General features: G+C 41.2%; 1 protein-coding gene across 1 annotated transcript in view; it reads left to right on the plus strand.

The window, feature by feature from the left end:
- Nucleotides 1–215: 215 nt before the first annotated feature.
- MORC2 (MORC family CW-type zinc finger 2) overlaps nucleotides 216–26570 on the plus strand; it is a 77077-nt gene continuing 50722 nt past the window's right edge. Inside the window, exons 1-5 of the mRNA XM_056859327.1 lie at nucleotides 216–283; nucleotides 14387–14440; nucleotides 15886–15920; nucleotides 17357–17425; nucleotides 23284–23374. Coding sequence (XP_056715305.1) covers nucleotides 216–283; nucleotides 14387–14440; nucleotides 15886–15920; nucleotides 17357–17425; nucleotides 23284–23374 — 317 coding nt within the window. The remainder of the gene's footprint in view (nucleotides 284–14386; nucleotides 14441–15885; nucleotides 15921–17356; nucleotides 17426–23283; nucleotides 23375–26570) is intronic.

The following is a 26570-nucleotide window of genomic DNA, read 5'->3' on the forward strand; positions in this document are numbered from 1 at the left end:
CGAAAAGAAGAAGCGTTTCTGTGGGAAGGGGTGTGTCTCTCACTCGCGTGCGTCTTTTGTCAACGGAACTGCGGCGGGAAGGGCGCGCATCTCTCTCTCAAAAAAAAGAGAACCTGGTAGTCTCGCTTCTCGCGCTCCAGATTTTAGGGAGGCTCGTGAAGGCGGGGTGCGCGCGCGCGCGCTCTCTCGTGAGGGGAAAAGAACGGCGCTGCGTCATGGCATTCACCAACTACAGCAGCCTGCAGCGTGCTCAGCTGACTTTCGACTATCTTCACACTAACTCGTGAGTAGGAGGAAGGGGGGGGGCTAGAATGCGGCGTTAGGAGGTCTCTTTTCGTGGCATCTTTGTGCATCCGCTGCGGTTGATGATCCAAATAAGGAAAAGGAAAACAAAAGGATTCGCGTGGAAGAATGGAAGAGGAATGTCCTCGTAGGAAGAGAGCGATGGAGAGGGCCCGTTTATGGAAACGCCAGCCAGGATTCAGCGCACTGGATTCCCACCCACCTGTGTGAAAATTTCGTTTTGAGCACTTGTGACCTCAGCACATAGGATTTTGAGGAATCTGCTAGCTCCGTAGGCTGAGATGCCCCCCATTGGCTGAAGGAACAAGAAAGAAAACAAAATGGGTAGTAAGGAAAGAAATTGGCGGTGAAAGGCAATGCGAAGGCAGGATGCCGAGCTGGAGAAGATAACATTTTGGTGGTCATAATGGTGCAATATTTTCTGTGGAAGTGATGTAGATAGTATTGCTGATCTTTTGAGGTGCCTAATATATGTGTTCCTTGATAAGGCATCAAAGCCTCTGTAATGGGGTAATGATGTTCAGTCGGGGAATGCAGATTTTGTGGAACTATTGCAGTGTCAAAGTACTTATAACTATTTTATTCATATTGGTGACAGGAGTTATATGACTGACTCTTTAATACCAATGTAGAGATTGGTAATAGAAAGACGGTCCCAAGGCAGCCGAAAACTGCTAAACAACTATATATGCAAATCACGGGATGGATGGGGGATAGGATAGAAAGATGTTAACTTTAAAATAGCACAGTAACACATCTGTACTGATAAATTAGTTTGTTTCTAAATGACATGCTTGACAGTAACATGTCATTTGATTCATATAGCTGTGATTTAATGTGGTCATGTTTCTTGTGCTAGAGAAGTAACATGATTTACGGTCGTGGCTTGTTTGGCTTTCATTCAGTGGATGTAATGTCTTCGATATTGAAGACCCAGTTCGACGGCATCTAGTTTGTGTGTGTTAAGTGCCATCAGGTCACTTCTGACTTAGGGCGACTTATTAGTCAATGTCTTCCAAAACATCGTGTCATTAACAGCCTTGCTCAGGTCTTAAAGACTGAAGGCTGTGGCTTCCTTCATAGAGTAAATCCATTTCATGTTGGGTCTTCTTCTTTTCCTGGTGCCTTCCAATTTTCCTAGCATTATTGTCTTTTCCAGGGACTCTTGTCTTCTTATAATGTGACCAGTAGCCTCAGTTTAGTCATTGTAGCTTCTAGGGAGAGGTCAGACTTGATCTAGAACCGACTGATTCATCTTTTGGCGGTTCACGGTATCGGTAAAACTCTCCTCCAACTTTCCAACTCCAACTTTCACATGCACACATAGTAATAGGGAATACTATGGCATTAAGTAACTTGATCTTTGCTGCCAGCAACATCCGTACACTTCAGGATCTTTTCTAGCTCCTTCATGGCTTTCCTTCCCAGTCTCAATCTCCTGATTTCTTGGTTGCAGTCTCCCTTTTGATTGATGATGGAGCCAAGGAATAGAAAATCTTTAACAATTTCAGTTTTTTCATTGTCAGCCGTAAAGTTGAGTAATTCCCCAGTAGACATTACTGTTGTCTTGATATTCAGCTATGATCCTGCTTTGGAACTTTCTGTTTTAATCTTCATTAGTAGTAATTTCATTTCTTCACTATCCATATCTCAAATTGTTAATGTTCCTTCTGCCAATTTTCACTCCGCCTTCATCTAAATCTAATCCAGTGATATGCTCTGCATCCAGATTGTCTGGCACCTTTGCTAATTGGAAACTATTCTGTTTCTCCATATTCTGTCCTAACAGTAGTCTCTTGACCACATCAAAACAATCAGGTGCTGTGGCACACCCATTTTTTTTAAACCAACCATTGCTTTTCATGATCCACACAGTCAAAATTTTTGCTGTGATCTATGAAACAAGCTGATTTTCTTTTGAAATTCTCTCATGTGCTCCATGGAACCAACGTAAATGTGCAATATGATCTCTAGTGCCGCTTCCTTCCTGAATCCAGCTTGAATATCTGGCATTTCTTGGTCCGTGTATGATAACAGTCTTTGTTTTAAGATTTTGCACATCACTTTACTCACATGAGAAATTAATGCAATGGTCCGATAGTTGCTGCAGTGTTTGATGTCTCCTTTTTCGGAATTGGGATGTGAGTTGACCGTTTACAGTCTGGGCCATTTTTTGTTTTCCATATTTGTTGGCATATTCTTCTTAAGCTTTTGATGGACTCCATTTCTGTGGCTTGGAATAGCTCTATCGATATCCCATCTAGTCCTGGTGATTTGTTTCCCCCAATTGCTCTCAGTGCAGCTTTCACTTCACTTTCTAAAACTGTAGGTTCTTCAAAAGAATCTTCCTGAAAGGAATCTGTCATTCTATTTTGTATAGTTCTTCAGTATTGTTCCCTTTTCTTTATTTTGTCCTGTTTGGTTAATGTACTTCCAAGTTGATATCTCAGCATGCCTAATCATGTTTTAAATTTACCTTTGATTGCTTGGATCTTGTGGAACAGATCTTTTGTTCTTCCTTTTTTTGTTCTCTTTTTTTACTTTACACGAGTTATTGTAATAGTTCTCTTTGTCTCTATGTGCGTGTTGCTGGAACACTGCATTTGAACTTTTGATTCTGTTTCTGTCATCTTTTACGTTTGCTTCTCATCTATCTTTAGCAATTTTAAGAATTTCCTCAGTCATTCATCAAGACTTTTCATTTCTTTTTGCTACAGGAATAGTCTTTGCGCATTCTTCCTTGATAATATCTCTGGTTTCAACCCATAGTTCTTCTGGTTCACCTTCACTTGAACTTAGTCATGCAACTCAGTTCTTTACATGGTCTTTGAACTGTTCAGGAATGTTGCTTAGATTGTAGTACAGACTATGAATTACTAATATCGAAAATTAGAATAAAGCTGTAGAAAAACACCGAAACATTCACAGTGCCAAAATACAATCTGCTCCTGGTCTCATTTTAGCAGTAAAAATAGGGTTTCTCCATCTCCTGCTTCCAATTATGTAATCTATTTGATTTCTTTATTGGCCATCTGATGATCATCTGTCTGAAACATGTGGTCGCAGTGAACAACTTGTCTTCACAGAATTCTTTGAGCCACTCTCCAGCTTCATTTCATGCCCCTAGCCCAAATATTCCAACAGTATTTTATTCCACTTTGTTTCCTACTTGTGCATTCCAGTCACCTGTAGTTACCCGCACATCTTGTTTAGGTGTGTGATCAATTTCCTCCAGGACTGTTGCATAAACGTTTTCAATTTCTTCCTCATCAGCATCTGTAGTTAGGGCATAAACTTGAATGATGGTAATATTTATAGGCTTTCTATGAAGCCTGATTCAGACTTTGCATTATAGCCCCTGACTGCCTGTACAACGTCTCACCTCTCTGCTAGAGCATTTATTTTGTGTTTGTCATTCCCTGAGTAAAATACGTGGTAATTTTCTGACTGAAAGTGTCCTAATCCAGCCCCCTTTAGATCATTCACTCCCAGGATTGAAATGTTTACATTTTCCATTTCTCATACGATTTCAAGTTTAACTTGCGTCATACTTCTCATGTTCCATGTTCCTATTATACAGCTTTGGATTTTCCTTTTACATCCGTTCATGTCAACAACTGAACATCCTTTTGCCTTTAGTCCAGCTGTGTCATTAAGAATAGCTCTACTTATACTTGTCCTCCACTCTTCTCTAGTAGCTGACTGAGTGCCCTCTGACCTATAGGTTCCATCTTCCAGCACTATATCTTTTTTCATTTTGGATTGTCTCATAGGGTTTTTGAGGTAAGAGTTGGTCAGAAGTGGTTTACCATTGTAATCTTCTCAGTACTAACCAGGGTTAGCTGAAGTGGCACTGCCGTTGTATACAAAAGATCCTCCACCAGTGGCACCTTCCATTATTGCTGCTGTCCAGTAGTTATCCTTCAAAGATTCCTCCGTCCCCATCACCATTGGAACTGTCCTCTTCTGCTGATGTGGCCGTTGATCCCTGAAGGGGGTGGATGCATCTTAGTCTGGTGTCTCAGGTGTGACCATTCTGCCTTCAGTGACTTTGCTAGGAGTTTAGCCTCTTGACAGAGTCTAGGCCCCTTATGGTATTGCTCTCAGCTTTCCTGATGCACACAAACTCCCTCACCGTGTAAAGGTGCATCTAAGAGAGGGGCATCTAACTTGTGTGTGTGTAAAATGACTTCAAGTCGCAGCTTACTTATGGAGACCCCTTTTGGGGTTTTCATGGCAAGAGACTAACAGAGGTGGTTTGACAGTGCCTTCCTCTGCACAGTAACCCTGATATTCCTTGGTGGTCTCCCATTCAAATACTAACCAGGGCTGACCCTGCTTAACTTCTGAGATCTGACGAGATTAGGCTAGCCTGGGCCATCCAGGTCAGGGCTGGCAGCTAGCTTGCTAATTGTTAAATAATGCATTCTCTTTTTGAAACCTAGTTATGCTATTGGAAGCCGATATTTTGAATTTGTATTAAAACAGTCGTATTCTATAGATATTCTTGCCAGAAGGAAGGTGATCTGAATGTGCAGGAACTAAGAACAGACCCCTTGTCACAGGGAGATCATAACTTGCTTGGGTTTAGAATTATTGGGGTACACAGACTCAGCCAAGGTGGAGGATCAGTTAAGACGATCTATCCCCAGAGCCGGATGGATCCAAGTGGTTTTCTGATGGCTTTAGGGGATTTTTCTGATTATATGGTTGGCGCTGCTGTCAATGTCCTGGTTGACCTGTAGAATGAGGAAATTAAGATGATCTGTCCCCAGAGGCAGATGGATCCAAGTGGTTTTCTGATGGCTTTGGGGGTTTTTTTCTATATGGTTGGCGCTGCTGTCGATGTCCTGGTTGACCTGTAGAATGAGGAAATTATGCTGGCAGTTGACATGGTTGTTCCTAGGTGTCCTCTTTCAGGTCTTAAACCCCTAGGTTTACTGAGGGACTATGAAAAGATAAGAGAGAGAGCTAGAGCAACAGTGGGAAAAGACTCATGACGAGACCAACAAGATACGGGATAAAGCTCATTTTAACGCCTAGTTCTTGGCAGTGAAAAATGATACTTATCCACCACCATCGTATCCTCATAGAGGGTTGGATTCAACCAACTTTTCTTCTGGTGAAAACCATCCAAAAGGCTATTCTGGGATCATGGGACTTCAGTTGACAAAAGCTATGTGAGACCAACACTAGGAAGAGAAAGAATTGGGCAAGGTTGAGTGAAAAAGTGGGCTGGATCCAACCCAGTACAGGCCTGTGGAAGTCTTCTGGGTTGTCAGGGGCCTATAGGGATCTGGCCTATGAAAGTTAGATGACTGCTTGGTGGCCAGCTATAACTAGATTTCTCAGCACTCTGTAGATAGTGATGGTCAGTACTAAGGTGTCGGACACTTTTCAGTTTGTTCAGTCTGAGGATATGAACAGAATTCTTAGCAGTCAGACCTGCTGCCTTCTTGTGTGACCGGTGCCACTCCTGGTGGCTTAAATCTGCTGAGGGAGGCTGATTGACTGGACTGGGAGACAATAAAAGGCTCCTTAAGAGATGGGATGGTCACTCCAGCCTTGAAGCAGAAGTGTCCGCTCCTAAAGACATCTACTTTGGACCCAGGAGACTTAAATAACTGGTCAGCTTCAAATGTACCATTTTTGAACAAGGGTATTGAATTGGTGGTTGCTGGACAATTTAAAGAATGATTATTTCTAGTCTGGTTATGGGATAAAAACAGCCTTGGTCACCCTGGTGGATGAACTGTGCATGGAGCATGGTCCTGTTGATTCTTGTGGACCTCTTGGAGGTTTTTAATACCATTGATAATGTTATTCTTCTGGACTAACTTTCGGAGTTGGGAGGCTCCCATTTTGCAGTGGTTCTGGAATGTGGATTACTGAGGGTGATGCTGGTGGACTGCTGCTTGGCCTGAGGGAACCTGCAAGGTTCCATCTTGTCCTTCATGGTTTCTAACATCTACATTAAAAAGTGGGTGAGGTCATCCAGAGTTATAGGCTGGGTTGTTACAAATATGTGGAACAAGCTCATCTTTATCACACTCTTCCAGCAGATCTCAAGGAAGCTATGGAACCAGTGTCTGCAGAGACTTTGGGGATGGATACGGACTAATACCGTAATCTGAAGCTTAATCACAAAGCAATGCTTTGTAGGTGGGTGAAAGTACTGGCCCCAGTATTGACGTGATGGGGTTGCACTCCCCCTAAAGGGGCAGGTTCACAGTTTGGGTGTTCTGCTGGACCTGTTGGATAAGCAGGAGGCAGCGATATCTGGGATTGCCACCAGCTTCTGTTGGTGAGCCATCTGCAGCCTTTCCTGGGTAAAAAAAAGATCTTGCCACTGCAGTGTGTGTCCTTTTAACATCTAGGTTAGGCTAATGCAGTGTGCTCTAGCTAGCGCTGCTCTGGTCTGGAAAGTACAGTTGGTACAGAATCCTGTGGCAAGAATGCTGACTTGAGTGAGATGTAAGAACCATATTACTCCTGTGTTGTTCCATCTGCAGTGGCTTCCAGTGTGTTTCTGGGCCCGATTCAAAGGGCAGGTATTGGCATTGAAGCCCTATACAGCTAGGGGCCCACATAATTTTAAAACCACTTATTCTCATATGAACCTATAAAATCATTATGGCCCTCATTTGGGGCCCTACTTCAGGTGCCTTATAATCTGAGGCTGGATGGGTGACAACCTGAGAAAGGACCATCTTAGTCTTGGCACCAAAACTGGAATTCCTTGCCTGGGGAGGTTTGTCTCCCGTATCATTATCTTCCACCAGCTGGTGAAGACATTTTTGTTTTGTTTAGTATTCTGTTGTTGACCTCCTCCCTGTTTTTAATTGTTATCTTGTTCTAAACGTTAGTTTTTAATGTTGCAGGGGTAATGTGTTATAATATGAAGTCCGTTGTCTTGCTCTCATAAGTTCTGCATTTTAATCAGAGTATTTTAAAGGCACATTTGATAAGGTGTCCCTCTTGTAGAAAGGTTTGTTCCCTTTAGACGTTTCCTTAGTACTAATTGTTGTTGTAGAAGAGACTTGGTTCTAGAATTTTCTTTTTGTCATAGTTTTTGAAAATGGTCCACTGTGATAGCATGGAGCCTTTAAAAAATTGTCAGTTGTACTAGAACAGCAATGTATTCCACACAGTGCATGATTAGATGTTTTGGAGTTTTTGTGTTAAAATAAACTATATCTCACTTTAGATCTCTTGCCTTTTATTGGTAGTAATGGCGTATGTATGGCTACAGACCAACTCTGTGTAGAGAGAAGGCAACATTATTACAGTGATCTGGAAGGCAATGGTAGTATGGTACTGGTGTACTCCCTTTCTCCACCCCTTTCTTTTAAAGCTGAGAAGGGTGATCTGCAGAGAGCATCAGTCAAGAACACAATTTTTTCTGTAGTGGTTTGTGGAAGCTTCACCAAGATTTAGCTACAAAGAAAGATGGAGAAAGAAAGTGACCCCATTACTACTTGTTGTGTTGTCTTGTCCCCAAGTGCAGATGCATGAGTTTCCAAACATCAAGCAAAGGGCATATTATGTGGAAACCCTTCTGCCCTTACTGAATTTAATTGGAAGAACTTCTGGAAAAATGATTCTACAGCTAGCAGTAGTTTCTCGTCCCTGGTACTTTACTAGGAAAGGCCAGGCTTTCTGTTTGAGTGCTTAGGAAATTACGTGAACAATTGGTCAGGGAAGAAGAGAATGGTTGAAAATGGATAGCAAGTTTAATTGTATGACTAGACAGTTGCTGCTATGACCTGGATAGTCCAGGCTAGCCCAGTCTTGTCAGATCTTGAAAGCTAAGCAGGGTCAGCCCTGGTGGTGATGGGAAACCACCAGGGAATACCAGGGTTGCTACATACTCAGGCAGTGCAAACCACCTCTGAACATCTCTTGCCTTGAAAACCGTATGGGGTTGGCATAAGTTGGCTGTAACTTGATGACAAAAAAAAAGTTGCTGAGTACCTTGTTTTGATTACAATTTCTTTATGTCCATGTGCTTATTTCCTTAAGGACTTTATACTGCATCATGCTAGACTGTGGGTAGAAAATATACACTACTCAGTTGTTGGAGAAGATTACAACTTGTTGTGGTGGATGTGGATAGGGATAATGCATAGACTTGTCAATTTTGCTAGTAGCATCAGTAACTATTTACTTTTCAACCTTGTCATAGCCTGTCTTGAAGTTTGAAGAACCACATTACAGTTATTAACTTTGGTTACAAACTCAATTTTACAAGTTGTGAAGACTTTCAAAAACCTAAGGCGGCTGAGGGGAGACATGATAGAGGTCTATAAAGTTATGCATGGTTTGGAGAGAGTGGACAGGGAGAGGTTCTTAATACAAGAATGCGGGGTCATCTGCTGAAGCTGGAGGATGAGAGATTCAAAACAGATAAAAGGAAGTATTTTTTCACACAACACATAGTTTAATTGTGTAACTCCCTGCCCCAAAATGTGGTGATGGCTGCCAACTTGGCTTTAAGAGGGCAGTGGACATGTTCATGGAGGAAAGGGGTATTCATGGCTACTAGTTAAAATGGATACTAGTCATGATGCATACCTATTCTCTCCAGGATCAGAGGAGCATGCCTATTATCTTGGGTGCTGTGGAACACAGGCAGGATGGTGCTGCTGCAGTTGTCTTGTTTGAGGGCTTCCTAGAGGCACCTGGTTGGCCATTGTGTGAGCAGACTGCTGGACTTGATGGGCCTTGGTCTGTTCCAGCAGGGCTTTTCTTATGTTCATGTGACTAAAGAAATGCATCTGACTAATTTTACCCCATGTGTGTTAATGTGGGGGGACTGCAGTATCTAGTTCCAGGACTGAAATGTCTGAAGAAACCGTGGTATAACAATACTGGACTCTAGAACTAATTGATGCATTTATTGGCCTAGTTTTTGCTCTACTGTACTGTAACAATCTATGTTACTTTTGGAGAATGTTATTTCTTCTGTACCTACTTGATAGGTGGCTGAGAGTGTCAAGATGCTCTGAATTTTATTTCCATCAAATCATAGTTGACTTATGACGACCCTGTAGGGGTTTCAAAGCAAGAGACGTTAGGAGGTGGTTTGCCATTGCCTGCCTCTGCGTCACAACCCTGGTATTCATAGAATCATAGAGTTGGAAGGGACCACCAGGGAAATCTAGTCCAACCCCCTGCACAATGCAGGAAATTCACAGCTACCTCCCCCCCACACCCCCAGTGACCCCTACTCCGTGCCTAGAAGATGGCCAAGATGCCCTCCCTGTCATCATCTGCTTAAGGTCATAGAATTAGCATTGCTGACAGATGGCCATCTAACCTCTTCTTAAAAACCTCCAGGGAAGGAGATCTTACCACCTCCTAAGGAAGCCTGTTCTACTGAGGAACTGCTCTAACTGTTAGAAAATTCTTCCTAATGTCTAGACGGAAACTCTTTTGATTTAATTTCAACCCGTTGGTTCTGGTCCGACCTTCTAGAGCAACAGAAAACAACTCGGCACCATCCTCTATATGACAAGTACTTGAAGATGGTTATCATATCACCTCTCAGTCTTCTCCTCTTCAGGCTGAACATTCCCAGCTCCTTCAGCCTTTCCTCATAGGACTTGGTCTCCAGACCCCTCACTATATTTGTTGCCCTCCTCTGGACCTGTACCAGCTTGTCTATATCTTTCTTAAATTGTGGTGCCCAAAACTGAACACAATAGGTGAGGTCTAACCAGAGCAGAGTGAAGTGATAATATCACTTCGCGTGATCTGGACACTATACTTCTGTTGATACAGCCCAAGATTGCATTTGCCTTTTTAGCTACCACATCACACTGCTGACTCACGTTCAGTGTTTGGTCTACTAAGACCCCAAGATCCTTTTTGCACGCACTACTGGTGAGACAAGTCTCCCCCTTCTATAATTATGCATTTGATTTTTCCTACCTAAATGCAGAGCTTCATATTTATCTTTGTTAAAGTTCATTTTATTAGTTTTAGCCCAATTCTCCAGCCTGTCAAGATCATCCTGTGTCCTGGCTCTGTCTTCTACTGTATTTGCTACCCCTCCCAATTTAGTATCATCTGCAAATTTAATAAGCATCCCCTCTATTCCTTCATCCAAATCATTTATAAAGATGTTGAACAACACAGGGCCCAGGACAGATCCCTGAGGCACTCCACTAGTCACTTCTCTCCAAGTGGATGAGGAACCATTAACAAGCACTCTGGGTACGATCTGTCAACCAGTTCCAAATCCACCTAACAGTAATAGGATCTAAACCACATTTTCCCAATTTGTCAATGAGAATACTATGTGGAACCTTATCAAAAGTCTTACTGAAATCAAGATAAACTATGTCTACAGCATGCCCCTGATCCAGCAAGGTAGTGTAACTTTCTCAAAAAAGGAGATAAGTCTGACATGACTTGTTCTTGAGAAACCTGTGCTGGTTCTTAGTGATCAGATCCATCCTTTCTAAATGCTCAAGGACTGACTGTTTGATGATTTGTTCAAAAACCTTTTCTGGTATAGAACTCAAGTTGATGGATTGGCAGTTACCCGGATACTCCTTTTTCCCCTTCTTGAAGACGGGGACAACATTTGCCCTCCTCTAATCTTCTAGCACCTTACCTGTTCTCCAAGACTTCTCAAAAATAATGGACAGAGGCTCAGAAATTACATCTTCAAGTTCTTTGAGTACCCTTAGATTCAATTCATCTGGCCCTGAGGACTTTGTTTCATTTAAAGAAACTAGGTATTTGCCACTACCCCAATGCCAATCCAGTCTATGGATTCCCCATCGCTGCTTAATCACATAACAAAAACTTCATTGCCTGGCATCCTGTTCACCAAGTGAAAAGGCAGGATATAAATGTTTTAATACAATTCATTAAAAAGAAAACGTTTTTGGTAATTTTCTTAGACTTGGTACAAAAAATTAAAGAGGTAAGGGAAAGCATAATTTTTAAAAAGCTGCCAACTTTTATCATCATCATCACTTTTATTAGGCATTTACCGCACCGTAGTTATAAAACAAGATTACAAAACCAAATAGTTTATAGAAGCATTAAAATAACATTGTTAGTAACATTACCTAGGAGCGCGTACAAGCAGTTCGCATATCCTTGATACAGCTAGCAGGTATCTGGCTATTTGTTGAGTAATACAAGAATTTCTGGATGAATAGAAAGATACACCACCAACTGCTGGTCTGAGAAACTCTAAGCACTCGACAACAAAGGTCTGATATAAATATTCATCAGCCTTAAGTAAAACTTACAGGGCAGTAACAGATGAATTAAGGGTTCAGGCACCCCAACCATGTATGGACAATAACTGTCACTGAAGGAATTCTCTTACATCTACCATATAAAATGGCTGATAAAAGAATATTAAACCTGGCAAGCATAAATGCTCTGTGGACATGCCAACTTTATTGACCTTGATAGCCCAGGCTAGCCCGATCTCATCAGATCTCAGAAGTTAAGGAGGGTCAGCATTGGTTAGTATTTGGATGGGAAACTGTCAAGGAATACCAGGGTCATGACATAGAGGAAGGCAATGGCAAACCACCCCTGAATGTCTCTTGCCTTGAAAACCCTACTGCAGGGGTGGGGAACCTTTTTCCTGCCAAGGGCTATTTGCACATTTATAACATCATTCGGGGGCCATACCAGGTGTAGATCTCCCGGCGCGGGGAAGGCTAGGGTTGCCAGGTCTCCAGCCACCACCTGGAGGTTCTTATATAAATTACAGCACACCTGCTTCACCTTCAAAAATATCAAATATCAAATAAAATTTTAACATGAAACCATAAATAGTTATGTATATCTATTAAGGTTCAAACAAGAAAATATACAATAACTGAATCATACAGTCTAGTAATTAGGAATGTTACCATCACATGTCCACAATACTGAGATATACAATTGTAAAAACATTAAAGAAAAACAGTACTTCGTTCTGTAGTTACACAGTATCAGTGTCCAAAGTTCATTCACAGTTTCAGTTAGTTTAAGGAAGTCCGTGTGCTCCCGTTGGAGACTCTGCGATCCGTTCCTCTTGTCAATTTCCTTCACCAAGCTGCATACAGCATTGCTCAGTGCTCCAAGCACTTTTTACCCCTTTATTAAAAGAAGAGGGGTACAAGGGTTGCTTCACCCAAGGAAATCCCAAAGGGGATACCTGGTATGGTGTGAGAGTACGTGCCTTCCAGATATAACATGTTTCAAAAGCTTTCATCAGCTCATAACCCCTTATAATTATCTCTTCATTTAGACATTTCCATTTTTCTATAAATATAGATACATATAAAAATTAAACAGTACAGAACGAAGGAAAATTAATAATTATATTATATACAAGTAATTTCATCAAGAAAGTGGTTGCGGGCTCTTGTACATAGGAAGCACGGTGAGACCGGTTAGACTACGCATTGGGGAACACCGCTCCCGCATAAGGGCACGCACGAAAGACACGCCCCTAGTAGAACATTATATTCAGAGGCCCCATGGGGAGGATGATATAGCAATTTGGTATTATAGGTGTATAAACCACGCCCTTATCAGTCCCAAAATGTACAAAAGATTATGTTGCAAAACGAAACAAAATTTATTTATTTATTTAAAACATTAGCCCCTCATGGACTGAATACAGAGTTTGATTTATCCTGCTTTATATAATCATAGGGTAAACTCTTTAACAATGGATTCTATAGGAAGATATGCTAATACTAAGTACTGCTCTAATAGATAAGTGCCCTTTAAGATGTGGATCTGGCATGTTGAATACCTAATGAGATCCTAACACCTGAAATCTATTAATGACATAGCAACCTCAGAGATAGTATGGCTACTCACAGGAACCCACAAAATGAAATCTTGAAAATATAAGATAAAACATTAACCTTGATGAAATTACTTGTATATAATATAATTATTAAATTTCCTTTGTTCTGTACCATGTTTAATTTTTGTATGTATCTATATTTATAGAAAAATAGAAATGTCTCAATGAAGAGATAACCCTAGGAAAGGCTATGCAGAGGAGGGAAGGGAAGGAAGGAAAGAGAGGGAGGGAGGTTTCCCCACACACACACACACACACCCGCCCGCCCGCATGGGGATCTCACAAACATGCACTCATCGGGCCTCGCAGCTGCCCGGAGGCTCCCCGCCCCTGCCCTACTGGGTCGCTGTAAATCACCTGTGGGGGGTAAAAACATTTACTGACTGATAACCAATTGCAGAAGAGATCATTGGGGCTACATTCTCAAATTAACGGTTGCTATCTAATCTTTTATATTGACTTAGAATTTGTTTAACAAACGCTTCTTGGAGTATAGACTAATTTAAGACTAATTAATAGGTGAATAATAAAAATAAAAAGAGGAAGAGGCTAGAGCGGTATTACTGGCAAGGAACTACTTCCTCATCTAACTGCAAGATTGTTGCAAATGTATTAAGTTTGAGGATTGGAAAATACCAGGATTTGGCTGATGGACCTAGCATTAAATAAGTATAATTGTTAGACCAAATCAGTAGACTCAGTAATCTTTTTCTGGATTAGCAGTAGTTGCCAATATGTACTTTATGATGGTAATCTTACTGGACATTTGGAACACCTGAAAGTATCTGGATGCAGAATTCCTGTGTGCTGGAAAATAACTTGTGAAATCCAAAGAGCTGCTTTCATGAAAAGAAACCTCCTAACCCCATGCCATAATAATTGTTACAGGTTTTTATTTTTAAATGTGTTACAAATATTTTAAAGAGCATTAAAATCCAAAATACATGATAAAATATTAACATTCACAAATTGTGATTTCCCGTTAACTATTCACATCACTGAGCCATGTATTATGTAACTGATTCTTCATTTCTAAATTGGTATCTCAGTAGTAGCTGAGATGGCATTGCTCTGAGTTCGTGTTTTTGTGGGCTAGCATATATAATGTTTTTTTTTTTCCATTTTGGCAAGAAGCACAGTTTCAAATTAAGAGGGTTTTCAAAGGTTGACTATAGCTTTAAAGTAACAGTTAACATGTATCCATTCCCCCACATTCAAAGCAACATTACTATGTTTGTATTGCAGAACCACACATGAATTCTTGTTTGGGGCCCTTGCTGAACTTGTTGATAATGCAAGGTACGTATCGGAGATTGACTGCCACAGAGGCTTATTGCATTGTTGTGGTTGAGCCAGCTTATGTAACTGAGGCAAGTTGGCTCTAGATCTTCATAGGAAAGGGAATTAGTGCTTCCATTCAGCTTTGTACAAAAGGATGCCTCTTTCAAGCACATTCCCTACATCTGTCAGATTTCCTTACTTACTGCACTGTTCTTGTTTTATATCAGTTTGTAACTAGAGCATGTTATAAATTTGTGTCTGAAAGAAGAAAAAATCAGGCAGTTGATACAGTATGGAAGAGATGTTCTAGGAATGGAAATCGCTGCAGAAAAAAAGCTGAAAGACAAAGCAGAAGGTGATGGGGAAAGTGATTTTGAAGATGTGTTTGCAGAAAGATTGAGAAGATGGAAATACTTGAAAAGAATAATTACTTTGTGGTTCAGTATGTACACTTATCTGACCTGAAGCTTGTGTCTAAAAAAAATCATATTTTCAATGTAGCGGTTCTTAAACTGTGGATTATGACTCTCCCGGGTGGATCACATGGTGAACTTCGAGAGGAACCTTAGCAGTAAATTTGGGTTTGCATCTGCATAATTTTTGAATTGCCATGAAATACAGCCTGTTGTTCAGTAGCGCTATATATTTATAAATTTATAAATATGAAACCTGAAAAAATAAATTATAAACTTGTTCATTGTTAACTGTTGTGAAATTCTTACGTTTGATTTTGGGAAGGGGAAAAGTAGTGTGGAGTTACTTTGCAAGTGGTACCTGAAAACTGCTGCAAGTTTAGAAGTGGGTTCTAGTTAAGAAAGATTTAGAACCATTGTCTTCAGGAATTGCAGTGGAACAAATGTGGGATGCTGTTTTGTAGAATTGGAAGGGACACAGCGGCCTTCACCATAAGTCGATTCTCTAAGATTATAAGAATGTTAAAGATATTTGGCGAAGTGTTATAAGTACTTTCTGTTTTTACATGTTTCCTCCAAAACTGGTTTCCCTCTACTGCCAGTATATTAGCTGTAGAGCCAGGCATAGTGTGTGTATTCACCGGGGAGAAGAGACTGCCAGAGCAGGGAACAGTTAATTAGGAGCTTGTATTTTTTTTAGCAGTTGCCCATGCTTCCTTAAAAAGAAGGCTTGTTGTTTTTTAATCTAATGGCTTTAAAAGAAGGCCTAATAACTTGTGTTTCATTTTCGTGTTTACATTTTGTGTTCAAATAGCAAGGGTCTCATTTAATTTTGGTCTGTATATGTATGCTACTTTTACGATCTTGTTGCAAAGCATTAGCCTTGTAAGGATGGGGGTGAACAACATTCAGAGCTTACCCAAGTAATGTTGGCGCAGCCTTCTATGCGTTTTCATCCATGCTATCCCATCCTGATGACATTGCTACTTTCAACAGCTTTTCTTTCCATTCCATGTTTGGATACTGATTTTTGTGTCTGCTCTTTTTTAGAGATGCAGATGCCACAAGAATAGACATCTTTACTGGTAAGTTAGGTATATTCCGTTTCTGTAGGTGTCTGTGATATGCCTAGAGTGAAGAGTATGACTGAAAAGGAAGAAAGTTGAATACAAAGAAAATGAAGATTAGAACTACATGATGTCTGTAAATGTCAGATCTCTTGATAATAAGCTCAGTGTAAGAAAATGCTTACTTAATTAGTAATCCATGAAGATTATAGGATTGTTAGTAGCTTGATAGAAGATTTTTCTTGATTTGCAGTTTTTGGATACAGAATTAAGATTTTTTTTAAAAAACCAAACTAATTCCCAAAGGCACACTGAAAAAGAGGTTTTTACTTGCCTTGAGTGCAGTGCGAGTTCCTTAACTCCAGGACTGCATTAAAACAAGCACCTTGTATTGAACCTGCAGCCAAACTGGAAGTCAGGATTGGAGATATCTGAACACGGCAGCTCACCCACATCAATACATGGCAACATTTTGCACCTTTGGAAGTTTCTGAATTATTTTCAATAGGAGTCTTATGTAAAAGAATATGACAGGAAACCCTCCCAGCATATTAATGACAATGGCTAAGTCTTTCTCTTCTAGCAGCAAGTGTAGGTGTAACTGGTGTTATCAGCCAAAGCGAATACAAGGTCCTTTGAGCCACAGCGTCTTTCTGTGAGTCTAGAAGTTATGCCTGATCCAAAAGTACCCCCAAATTGGGAGGTATAGATGGAATATAACCCTATTAAGATTTTACCATTAGCCAGCCCATCAAGTTCCTTACTACAATCAACTCTGTGTTGTCTGGATTGAGTTTGTTCTATCTAGTCCAATTTCTGCCCCCTAGCATACATTCAGGATGTATAGCTAAGAGATAGCTTTTTTTAAAAAGGACCTAATGACCACCTCTTTCAAGGTAGTTGGTAGGAAAGCTTGTGGCAAAAAAATATTAACCAGTATTTGGCCACTTGACTAAACCATTTAGTCTCAGATGGCTAGAATTTATAAGCCAATATGAGTTAATTCCAAGAGAACCAGTTGTGGTCCGTACAGTTCTAAGCATCTTTTCTGTATCTTCACGTGAAATCAACTGAAACGTCTCCAAGTAATTTCATTTGACAGCTGCTTAGGAGCTTTGTGTTCAGACTCTGATGCTGATATAGTGTCTGAATTGGAGCAGATAAGATTGACATATCCTCAAAATATTTCCAGTCTGGTTCATGCCAAACAGCTGATCTAGGTTCCAGGCAGCTGGTGTTTTACTTTGCATGCTAACATTTTTATAACAAACACTGAACTTTAAAATCATTGTTATTGGTAGCTAGCAGATTAATCACATTCCTGAATCCAAGTGAACTTTACATGATTCTGTGTAGCCTTCTGTGTTGTTCCTGTGGTGTATATTGGACCTGTTTTATGTACATCTGAATTTTCATGCCTTTCGAGTTTAGGACTGTTAATTCTTCTCTTATAGAACATCGAGAAGGCCTAAGGGGTGGGTTCATGCTCTGTTTTTTGGATGATGGAGCAGGAATGGACGCAAGTAAGTGACAGTACATTGTATTGCTATTTATTCTGAGAGGAACTGGACATTTAAACCTGAAATGCTATTTTACAGCAGTGATTATAAAGGTATTGGTGAGGATAATCCATTACATCTCAGTGCGGTTATGTGAGATGTAGGTGTATGTTTATGCAAGATACCTTCAAAGTGAGAACAAAATTTGCTTTTTGTTTTGAAGAACCATTGTGAACCAATTAAAGGAGTGCCTACTGTGAATGGCTGGCTTAAAATGGTTTTTTATAACCAGAAAGATGATTTCTGATGATGATCTGTTACTGCTAGAAGATACTGAAGATGCCAGAAGATCTCCTGAAGAGCCATCTCTACCTGTATCTGAGCAGTCTGCTTATACACTCGCACATATTCAGGTGGAGGGAGAGGGATGTCAGGGAAATGATCAATAGCCTTATTTAACATGGTTTTCTAGTAAACCTTGAAAAGAGCTCCCTGATTTCATCACAGCATCTGATCCACCTGGTAGTTCTCTTCCACAACTCACTAAGCTACATAATTCTACCAGTGGAATGGATTGTCAAACTGCAAACTGTGATCAAAGCAATCATTTCCAAGACATCAGTGGATCTCATGGTCCTGGCACTGGACAAGGAGTCACGATCTCCTTATATGTTATATAACCTGGGCAAGGCGACATTCCAAGCTACTCCCTTAACAGCATGAGATTGCCAGCCAACACCATCTTCAAATAATAGTCCCATCTTCTGTCAGACTCTTCTTTTGCTGGTGGCACCGTCACCCCAGGCTGTTAAATGGTGCCTTTCAGTCATCCTCCATGCCTTTGCGTTACCTGGATAGGCAACCCTCCTCAAAAGACAAAGTGGTGTAGGGGTAATGGATGAAACGAGCAGTGTCCCACAACATAGCTGCCTGGATTTCAAGGTGGTACACCTTGCTCTGCAAATATTCCATCCAATTGTCTGGCAAGTATCTCTTAACTGGGACTGAATGCATGGTCACAAAAACATATATCATCTGCTAAGGACTGATATAGTTTTGTTGCCTTCACAAAGAGGCTTTTTGTCTCCGCAGCTGAGTGGAGACCAATCTCTTACCTCATTGTTTATGTAGGACATTGATAATTCCACGGCAGAATGGTTCATCCAGCAAGATCTTGCAGAATGGGCATTCAACTCCAGGGTTGTTTTTTTGTGTGTGTGTGTGATGCAGTGGAGTTTGGTGATTCATTGCTAGACATTTTCATCTCTCCAGTGAACCAGAAGGACTCACTCCTTTTTCCATTTTCTTCAAAAGGGGCAGAGAGATTGGGCACTCTCATTTTGGGTTGTATGTCATGTATACATCATGCATTCCCTTCCACACAGTTACTGGCCAGAATTCACAACAAAATCAGAGTCTCAAAGGGTGCAGGTCATTTTGGTGGCCCTGTACTGGCTTCCTAGGGCCTGATTTCCAGATTTAGTTCAACAGACCAGTCAGCCACTGTGGCTGATCCCAAAAATCTGCAGGCTGTTCCTCCCGACGCAGTTTATCTACCCAGATCTAGTATGGCTCCACTTTGCCATCTGGGGCTTGAGCAGCAACAGTTGGAAAGATGCAGATTCTGTGATACTGTCATCAAGACCAACCTATCCTCGTTTGGGGTTTCTGTTAGTTGGAATGCATTCTAGAATATCTTATAGATCCCTCAGTGGTTTTACTGTAAGCAGTTAACACCTCACTCCATTGGTACCAAAGAAGAGCTGGTTTTCTGCAGTTCAGCCTAGGTCATGGCCTCTGGCCAAGCATCCTCTGGTGCCAGGTCTCAGCAATCCCATCTGTTCTGACAGCCAAGGGATCAAAGTATCTGTCTTCACACATTTTTTCCATTAAACTCTCTCTCCTCAGTTCTCTGCCTATCCACAGACCCCTTTCTGGGATTTCTTGGAGCACTAACCAAGGCACTTTTCATACCTATACAATCAACTTATTTGTGCAACTTGCTATTTTCGTAGCATTCTTAGTAGCCTTTACTGATGCATTTCAAAACTCAACACCCTCTCAGTCCAAAAGGAACTATGCTTGTTCCATAATGACCACTTAGTTATTAGTCACACAGAGCTGACTTTGGAAGAATTAACACGGTTTCCCATACATCACAGGAACTAATTCTACTTTCCTTTTGCCCTGACCCACAACATCCTAGGCAGAAGGAGTGGCCTAAGTTAGATGTTCCACATGAAATGTAGAGTTCAGAAAGACAGGCTCCCTGTGCATGTCTGTTCATCTATTCACAGCGGGTAGGGCTTCAAAAGCAGCCTTGATGAGAAAAATCAAGGTCTGGATCTTAGCTCACAAAGTTCAGTGATGGCCTGTTCTTATCAGAGTAACAGCATGCACTGCCACGTGGACCTTTGCTCTCTGTTCATGACTACAAGCTAAATGTCTGTGTATCAGTAGATGCTGCATTTGGAAGGCAAGATATGATTTCTTTATGTAAATTAACGGTAATTCAGCAACCTTTCCGGGATGCTCATATTGCTCATCAAGATCATGACCTGTGAAGGTTGCTTCTTGGTGGATGAAAATAATTTGAGTCCACCTGGGATGGTATAAAGGGTAAACCGTCACTTGCATAATTCAGCCAGACACCCTCCTTTCAGCAGCAGATCTCAGAGCTTTCACTGTTCTTGGGCTTTTTTCTGCTTCAGATGTGTTTCTTGCTATTTCTCACTGTTTTTCCTTTGATGGAGATCTCCCATGTGGCGATCACATTATCTGCCTGCACTGGGGTGATGCCTCTTCTGGTTGAGATATCTAATTAGCTTAGTCTTATCTAATTAGCTGAGCCTTATTTATAGAGCAAGTGGGAGGAGTAACCTGACCAGGATTCCCTCTGTCCAGCAACAGGAAGAAATCTTGTTCCAGTGTTCTGAACTCTACACTAAATTGTCTCTGTGAAGGAATGTGAAGTACTCACAAGCCCCTCCAACCACCCACCCCATTTCTTCAGGTTGGTCCCCAGGAAAATGGAAATCCCTTGTGGCTGTCCCAAGTGTCCATTTTGCGCTGTTGCCACTTTCCCTTGCTTCCCAAGGTTGCCATAAAAAAGTATAACCCAGTGCCATCAGCTACCCTGAGAGTATCTACTACCAGATGGTGTTGCAAGTCTATGACTTTGTACCTACTTTGCCATTTAAAGAATCTGCCTAGTTGCTGCACCATCCAGCTTTGCTTCACTAGCTAGGACAGGGGCAGTCTACGTGCAAATTTGAGCTATTGTGTTCCAAGGATGGCGAGCTTACCCACTGTCTTTCCCTGTCACCACACTAGATGGCAAGATCAAATAGGTGTGGTATGTTTTCAGCGATCAGGCTCACAGCATTCAAAATATAATGAAGTTTAATATATGAATAAAAAGAATATACATGGTCTGTTCAAGCATTCAGGCTGAGCCAGAGTAGAAAGAAAAGGCGAACACACACAATCCTATTTGTCTGTATTAGGTGTGTGTCCTAAACTGAGATCCCTAACCTTTTGGAGTCCATGGGCACCTTTGGAATTCTGATACAAGGTGGTAGGCGCAACCACAAAATGGTTGCCATGGGAGGCAAAACCAAACACACATACAGAGAGAGAGAGAAGAAGAAAAAGAATGCAGGAAAGAAGAGAGCTAATAAAAAAAAGAAACACTGGGAAGAGGAGCGAGAGACAGAATATGACCAACACTATGATGACAGCTGCTACTGAAACATTTTGTAAAATCTGCACAACCAATCAAATCTGCTGTGGCCAGTCAGATCCTCTGCTGGCTCCACCTACTTTCTAAAAACATTTTGGCAGGTGCCAGGAAAAGTGTCAGCAGGCACTATGGTGCAGATGGGCACTACATTGGAAACCTTTGTCCTAAACAGTTTAAATAGGACATGCTAGCATTATTTGAAGTAGTAGTCGTTTGAAGTTCAGCATTACCCTGGTTCTGTTGGTTGGGACTTCTCTTCATTGCTCCTTGTCATGTTAAGAAGATGGAGTTCATAGGTAAAAGCTCAGTCCTGCGTGGCATGTGGCTCCCTGGTCTAAAGCTGTCGAACATACCTTTTTCCTTCTGTCCAGAGTTTAAATAAACTCTGTCTTGCTCCTTGAGATGACCTTACTATTCCTTCTTGTTCCAAAGAAGACTTTGTCTTCCCAGCCTGTGGATATGACATCCTAGCAGTATGTGAAATGGTAAACCATTGTCTTACCCTCAGCAAAGGCCACTAAGCAGGAGTTTGAGTGCTGTCTGCTTGGAGCTTGGTGTCTCCCTCCTTCAGCTTCCTGCTTTCTGTGAGTTTGCAGCTAGATTTCTGAGCACATACAGAGTGTAATCGCAACTGAAGTACTGTGGTGAATTCTTGGGAGGAAGTCATTTCTACATAGGTTCTATAAAAGAACTAAGGAAAACCAGAAGCAAATTGCCAAAACGGTCTCCAAGCTGTGCTGAAACCAGGATGCTATGAGGTCACCTGCTACTCATCAACAGCTTAGCTATTCCCTACCATATCATCATGAAATCAGCACTTGTCACCCTGAAAACAGCAGTGTTTAACATTATGGTCTGGTTTAAAAGAGCTACTTGTGTTTGGTTTGGTTTGCAGAATGGCCTAGTTGCTACTACGCCATATTCTGCTTGCCTCCTAAACTGGAAGAGTCTTGCGCAGGACAAGTAAAAATGCATAAAAATACCTTGAACAATCCTCAAGCGTTTTCAAGACAACAGAAAATATAGTATTGTTTGGCAGCTACATCTGCTATGGCTTACCATTTAGATTCAAACTGCATGAGGCTTATAGGATGGCATGGGTAGCTGCTGCAAGCTGGTCGCTTTCCAAGAAAGATGCAGATGGTGCACCAACCAAGTTCATGAAAAGTGATTCATGCCTGAAAGCTATGGGCTTCCATTAATAAGGACTGTTCTATAAACCCTTCAGATTACAAACCTGTTGTGTAAAAGGAATGCTATCCCATCTAGCACAGGCTGAATACCACCTTCTGGTACTATTGAGCCATCGGCTAACAGAAGCTCTGTCCTGTTGGGCTAAACTTCAGTTTATAATCTAATTAGCTGGCTTAGCCCTCATCCGCCTCATTGCTGGCTCCAGGCTCTTATTCAGTGTATCTCTAACCCTCTCTGGATCTGATGAAAATGGAAAACAGCTGAGTTTTGTTGGTGTCATGACGGTGCCTCACCCTAAGCCTCTGGACAATCCATTTTAGTAGTGGAAGTTCAAGTAATTGAAGACTACTGAAGTAACGCAGGGCAGCTGAATGAAATGGATTTCTGCTGATTGGGGTTTCATGAATAGAATTGGAAACAAAATTCTTCGTACGCAGAAGGTTGTCCAGTCTGCTTTCATAGAATCACTGGGGCGTGTAGCAAGGAGGCTGCATCAGAAAGGGACTCCAGAAGTAGCCCTGTTTGAACCCATAACCTTAAAATCACACCAAATGCTTTGTGCATCATACCCTAATATTCCATATATTCATCACTGTAAATGGAATGAAAACATCTGTCTCACTTTACCGAACACGAAGAGCATTGCAATTCTTGCCCCCCTCCATTTCTACTCAGCTGTGTGAACGATGTACACAAATAAATTACAGTATAATTATAATGCCTTTGTGCCATTAACGGTATTTCTGCAGAGACCACACAAGCACATCTGTGGACATTCAGCTGGAATGGTACAGACACCGTGAGTTGATAGAGGGAAGATCTCATATTTCTCAACTGGATCAATGCTGTTTAGATTCAAGATACCATTCATGTAGATGAAACTGAAGAAAGCTAAGCTATTGATATTGGTGCTTTGAGTCCTCATTTTCTTTCTCTCTTTTTTTAGATGATGCTGCAAGTGTGATTCAGTTTGGTAAATCGGCTAAACGAACACCAGAGTCAACCCAGATTGGACAATATGGAAATGGTTTGAAATCGTAGGTATATGGATGCCAGCCACCTGGAACTTGGGATTTGGCTTAGAATAAGTCATGTTGTTTATAATAGAAAAGTGGAACATCTTTTCTTAATAAATAAAAAAGAAAATCAAGTATCTGTTCTCCCTATCAGGGTATAATTGCTGAGAGCCTTTGCTTGCTTTTTAGATTTAGGTTTTCCTGCGTGAGTCTTTGTCTTGTTATTCTGCCAGGATATTGAGCTTAGTTGTACATCCACAGTGTTGCTGTGCCGTTACTGCAGATATTTTGTTAGGCTTTATAGGTATTAAAGAGCATCTTGAATCAAGCTCATTGTTATTCTGGTGTACGGATAATTTCATAAAGCAGTTGTGCATCGATGGTAATTGGGGACAAGATTAACCTTGTGGTCTCTTTTTCTGCCACTACCCACAAGGAGCTAGAACAGCAATCATGCAGTGCTACCTTCAAAAGCATCACTTCAGCTAGGAGTAGAACCACTATAAAGCACTGCCCAAACTTCAGATCTTCTCAGTCACATGAGAATAATGTGATGATTTGTTGCGCTGCTGAGAAGATGAACAGTGTCTCATTTCCTTCTGTCAAGCCACAGATCATCCACTAAGGCAATTAATGCAATTTCTATACCAAATCATAGCTTGAACCTTTAGCAGATGTGAGACTTGAAAGTTACTCATCAAAGAACGTTTCGAGTTGGCTGGAGGCTAAATATTCAACTACCTTGTCCAAGAATGGACTATTAGAGATTAGACAAAAGAGTCTGAATATGCACATTTGAGATTTGAATAATGGTAGAAGCCATATGCACCCATCTCTGCTTGCTATTTTTAATTAGCCCAAATGAGTGAGGGTTGATTGAAACAGTGGTAAACTGGAATATTCACATAACCTGGTACATATATTTGGGCGATATTGAATGAAATATTCATCTAAGAATATGAAGGAGACGTCTACTGCTAGATTAATCAAAATAACCTAACATCAGTTCTTGCTAAGTCTGCCTTTGAACAGAGCTCTCTTACCAGCTGAAGAATTGTTATTGTCAAGAAAGTCAGTTGATGCCTCAGCATTCCAGGCTATGGTGGTTCTGCAAATCCATTTGTCTGCCAATTCTAATTCCACATGAAGACACTAAACGATTATAGAATGATTCAGCAGGAGGATATTCGGACCGAAGTAGGCATCACTAAGTCATGTGCTGATATACCCCAGCCATTGAAAATGTCTTCATTTTCTTTATGATCAAATGTGCTCCACTCTCATCTTCTCCCTAGATATTCTACAAGCTCATGGTGGCTTTGTTGCTCACTTGTGTTTCTGGAACAGGCTCTATACTTTTCAGTCATTCAGAAATGAAAAAAAAGAATGGCGAGGAAATGATCCAGTACTTCTCCCAAATTCCAAGTAAATCTTGAAAACTCCCTGGTTCCAACCCCAAGACTGAAATATCTAGGAGTGGTGTTTAACATTATTCTGGACAACAACAGGATCACAAAATTGCACTTGGTCATCACATCAGTTCTTCATAAGACCATGGCCAATCTCACTGGTAGTCTGGTGTACAGACAATCTCTTTACTGTGGAACGTATTCAGGGGTTTATGGTTTCCTCCATCCCATCAAAGTTGTACTGGGTGATACTCCAATAGTTTGTGGTCCCATATCAAGAGGATATCAAGATGAAAGTTAAAAGAGAAAGTGCCAAAGCAGGATTACAGCTGAACATCAAGAAAACAAAAGTAATGACTACAGGAGAATTACACAACTTTAAGGTTGACAATGAGGAAATTGAAATTGTTCAAGACTTTTTATTCCTTGGCTCCACCATCAACCAAAAGGGAGACTGCAGTCAAGAAAATAGAAGGAGATTGAGACTGGGAAGGGCAGCCATGAAGGAGCTAGAAAAGATTTTGAAGTGTAAGGATGTGTCACTGGCCACCAAGACTGGATTAATTCATGCCATCGTATTCCCTATTACTATGTATGGGTGTGAAAGCTGGACAGTGAAGAAAGCTGATAGGAAGAAAGTAGATTCCTTTGAAATGTGGTGTTGGAGGAGAGTGTTACGGATTCCATGGATTGGCAAAAAAAACAAATCAGTGGGTTATAGATCAAATCAAGCCTGAACTGACCCTAGAAGCTAAAATGACTAAACTGAGGCTATCGTATTTTGGTCACGTCATGAGACGACAAGAGTCACTGGAAAAGACAGTCATGCTAGGTAAAGTTGAGGGCAGCAGGAAAAGAGGAAGACCCAACAAAAGATGTATTGACTCAATAAAGGAAGCCACAGCCTTCAATTTGCAAGATCTGAGCAAGGCTGTCAAAGATAGGACATTTTGGAGGACTTTCATTCATAGCGTCGCCATGAGTCGGAAGCGACTTGACGGCACTTAACACACACACACATCAAGAGGATGTTACTCTCCAACACAATCATCAGGTTCTGGTTCCAAAAGAATTCAGAAACTTACTGCTGGTGGTTTCAGCAACCCATCTGTCCAGGGGAGTGTCCTGCTGGCCTGGAGATGTGAATCTATTCATTAGAGATGTGAATCTATTAGGGTGGAGTGCTTGCTATGTAGACTCAAGGATAGTAGTCAGTGGGAGAACCATCACAGTATAAGGTGGTTGGAGCTCAGAGCAGTCCCACCTCTCTTTACAAGCCTTCCACAATTACTTGTTCTAGTCCAAATGGTCAACATGAGGTAAAAGTCCCATTGATTATCAGGAAGGAACAGTCATTTTGCTCCTGGTACAAGAGATCCTTTGGCCTCATCTAGTGGACCGAGTCCATCTTGGCATTTCTAACATCAGTACACGTTTAAGTCACTTACACGTTTAAGTCACTTACAATTCCATAGCAGACTGTAAGTTAATAAGATCTTGATGCCATAAAAGGGGTCTTCAACCCTACAGTATGTGGGATGGATTCAAATTTGACACCCCTCAGTGAACACATCTCTAATGAACCACAAAGTGCAGAGGGTCTGCTGTTTTCTTGCAGGACTGGCCATCAGACTACCCCTTCAACATGTTGCTAGCCAGGGTTCTTGGGAAAAATCAGTGCTTCCAGAGCAGAAGTCATCTTAGTGATAGCATGCTGGGCTTGCAAGTCCTGATTTTCAGTTGTTGTCTAATAAGCCATGACAGCTTATTCTGTCCATGATCTTCTACCCCAGGGTTCGTTTCTTCAT

This window comes from Euleptes europaea, chromosome 13 (assembly GCF_029931775.1).
Source record: "Euleptes europaea isolate rEulEur1 chromosome 13, rEulEur1.hap1, whole genome shotgun sequence".
NCBI classification, from domain to species: domain Eukaryota; kingdom Metazoa; phylum Chordata; class Lepidosauria; order Squamata; family Sphaerodactylidae; genus Euleptes; species Euleptes europaea.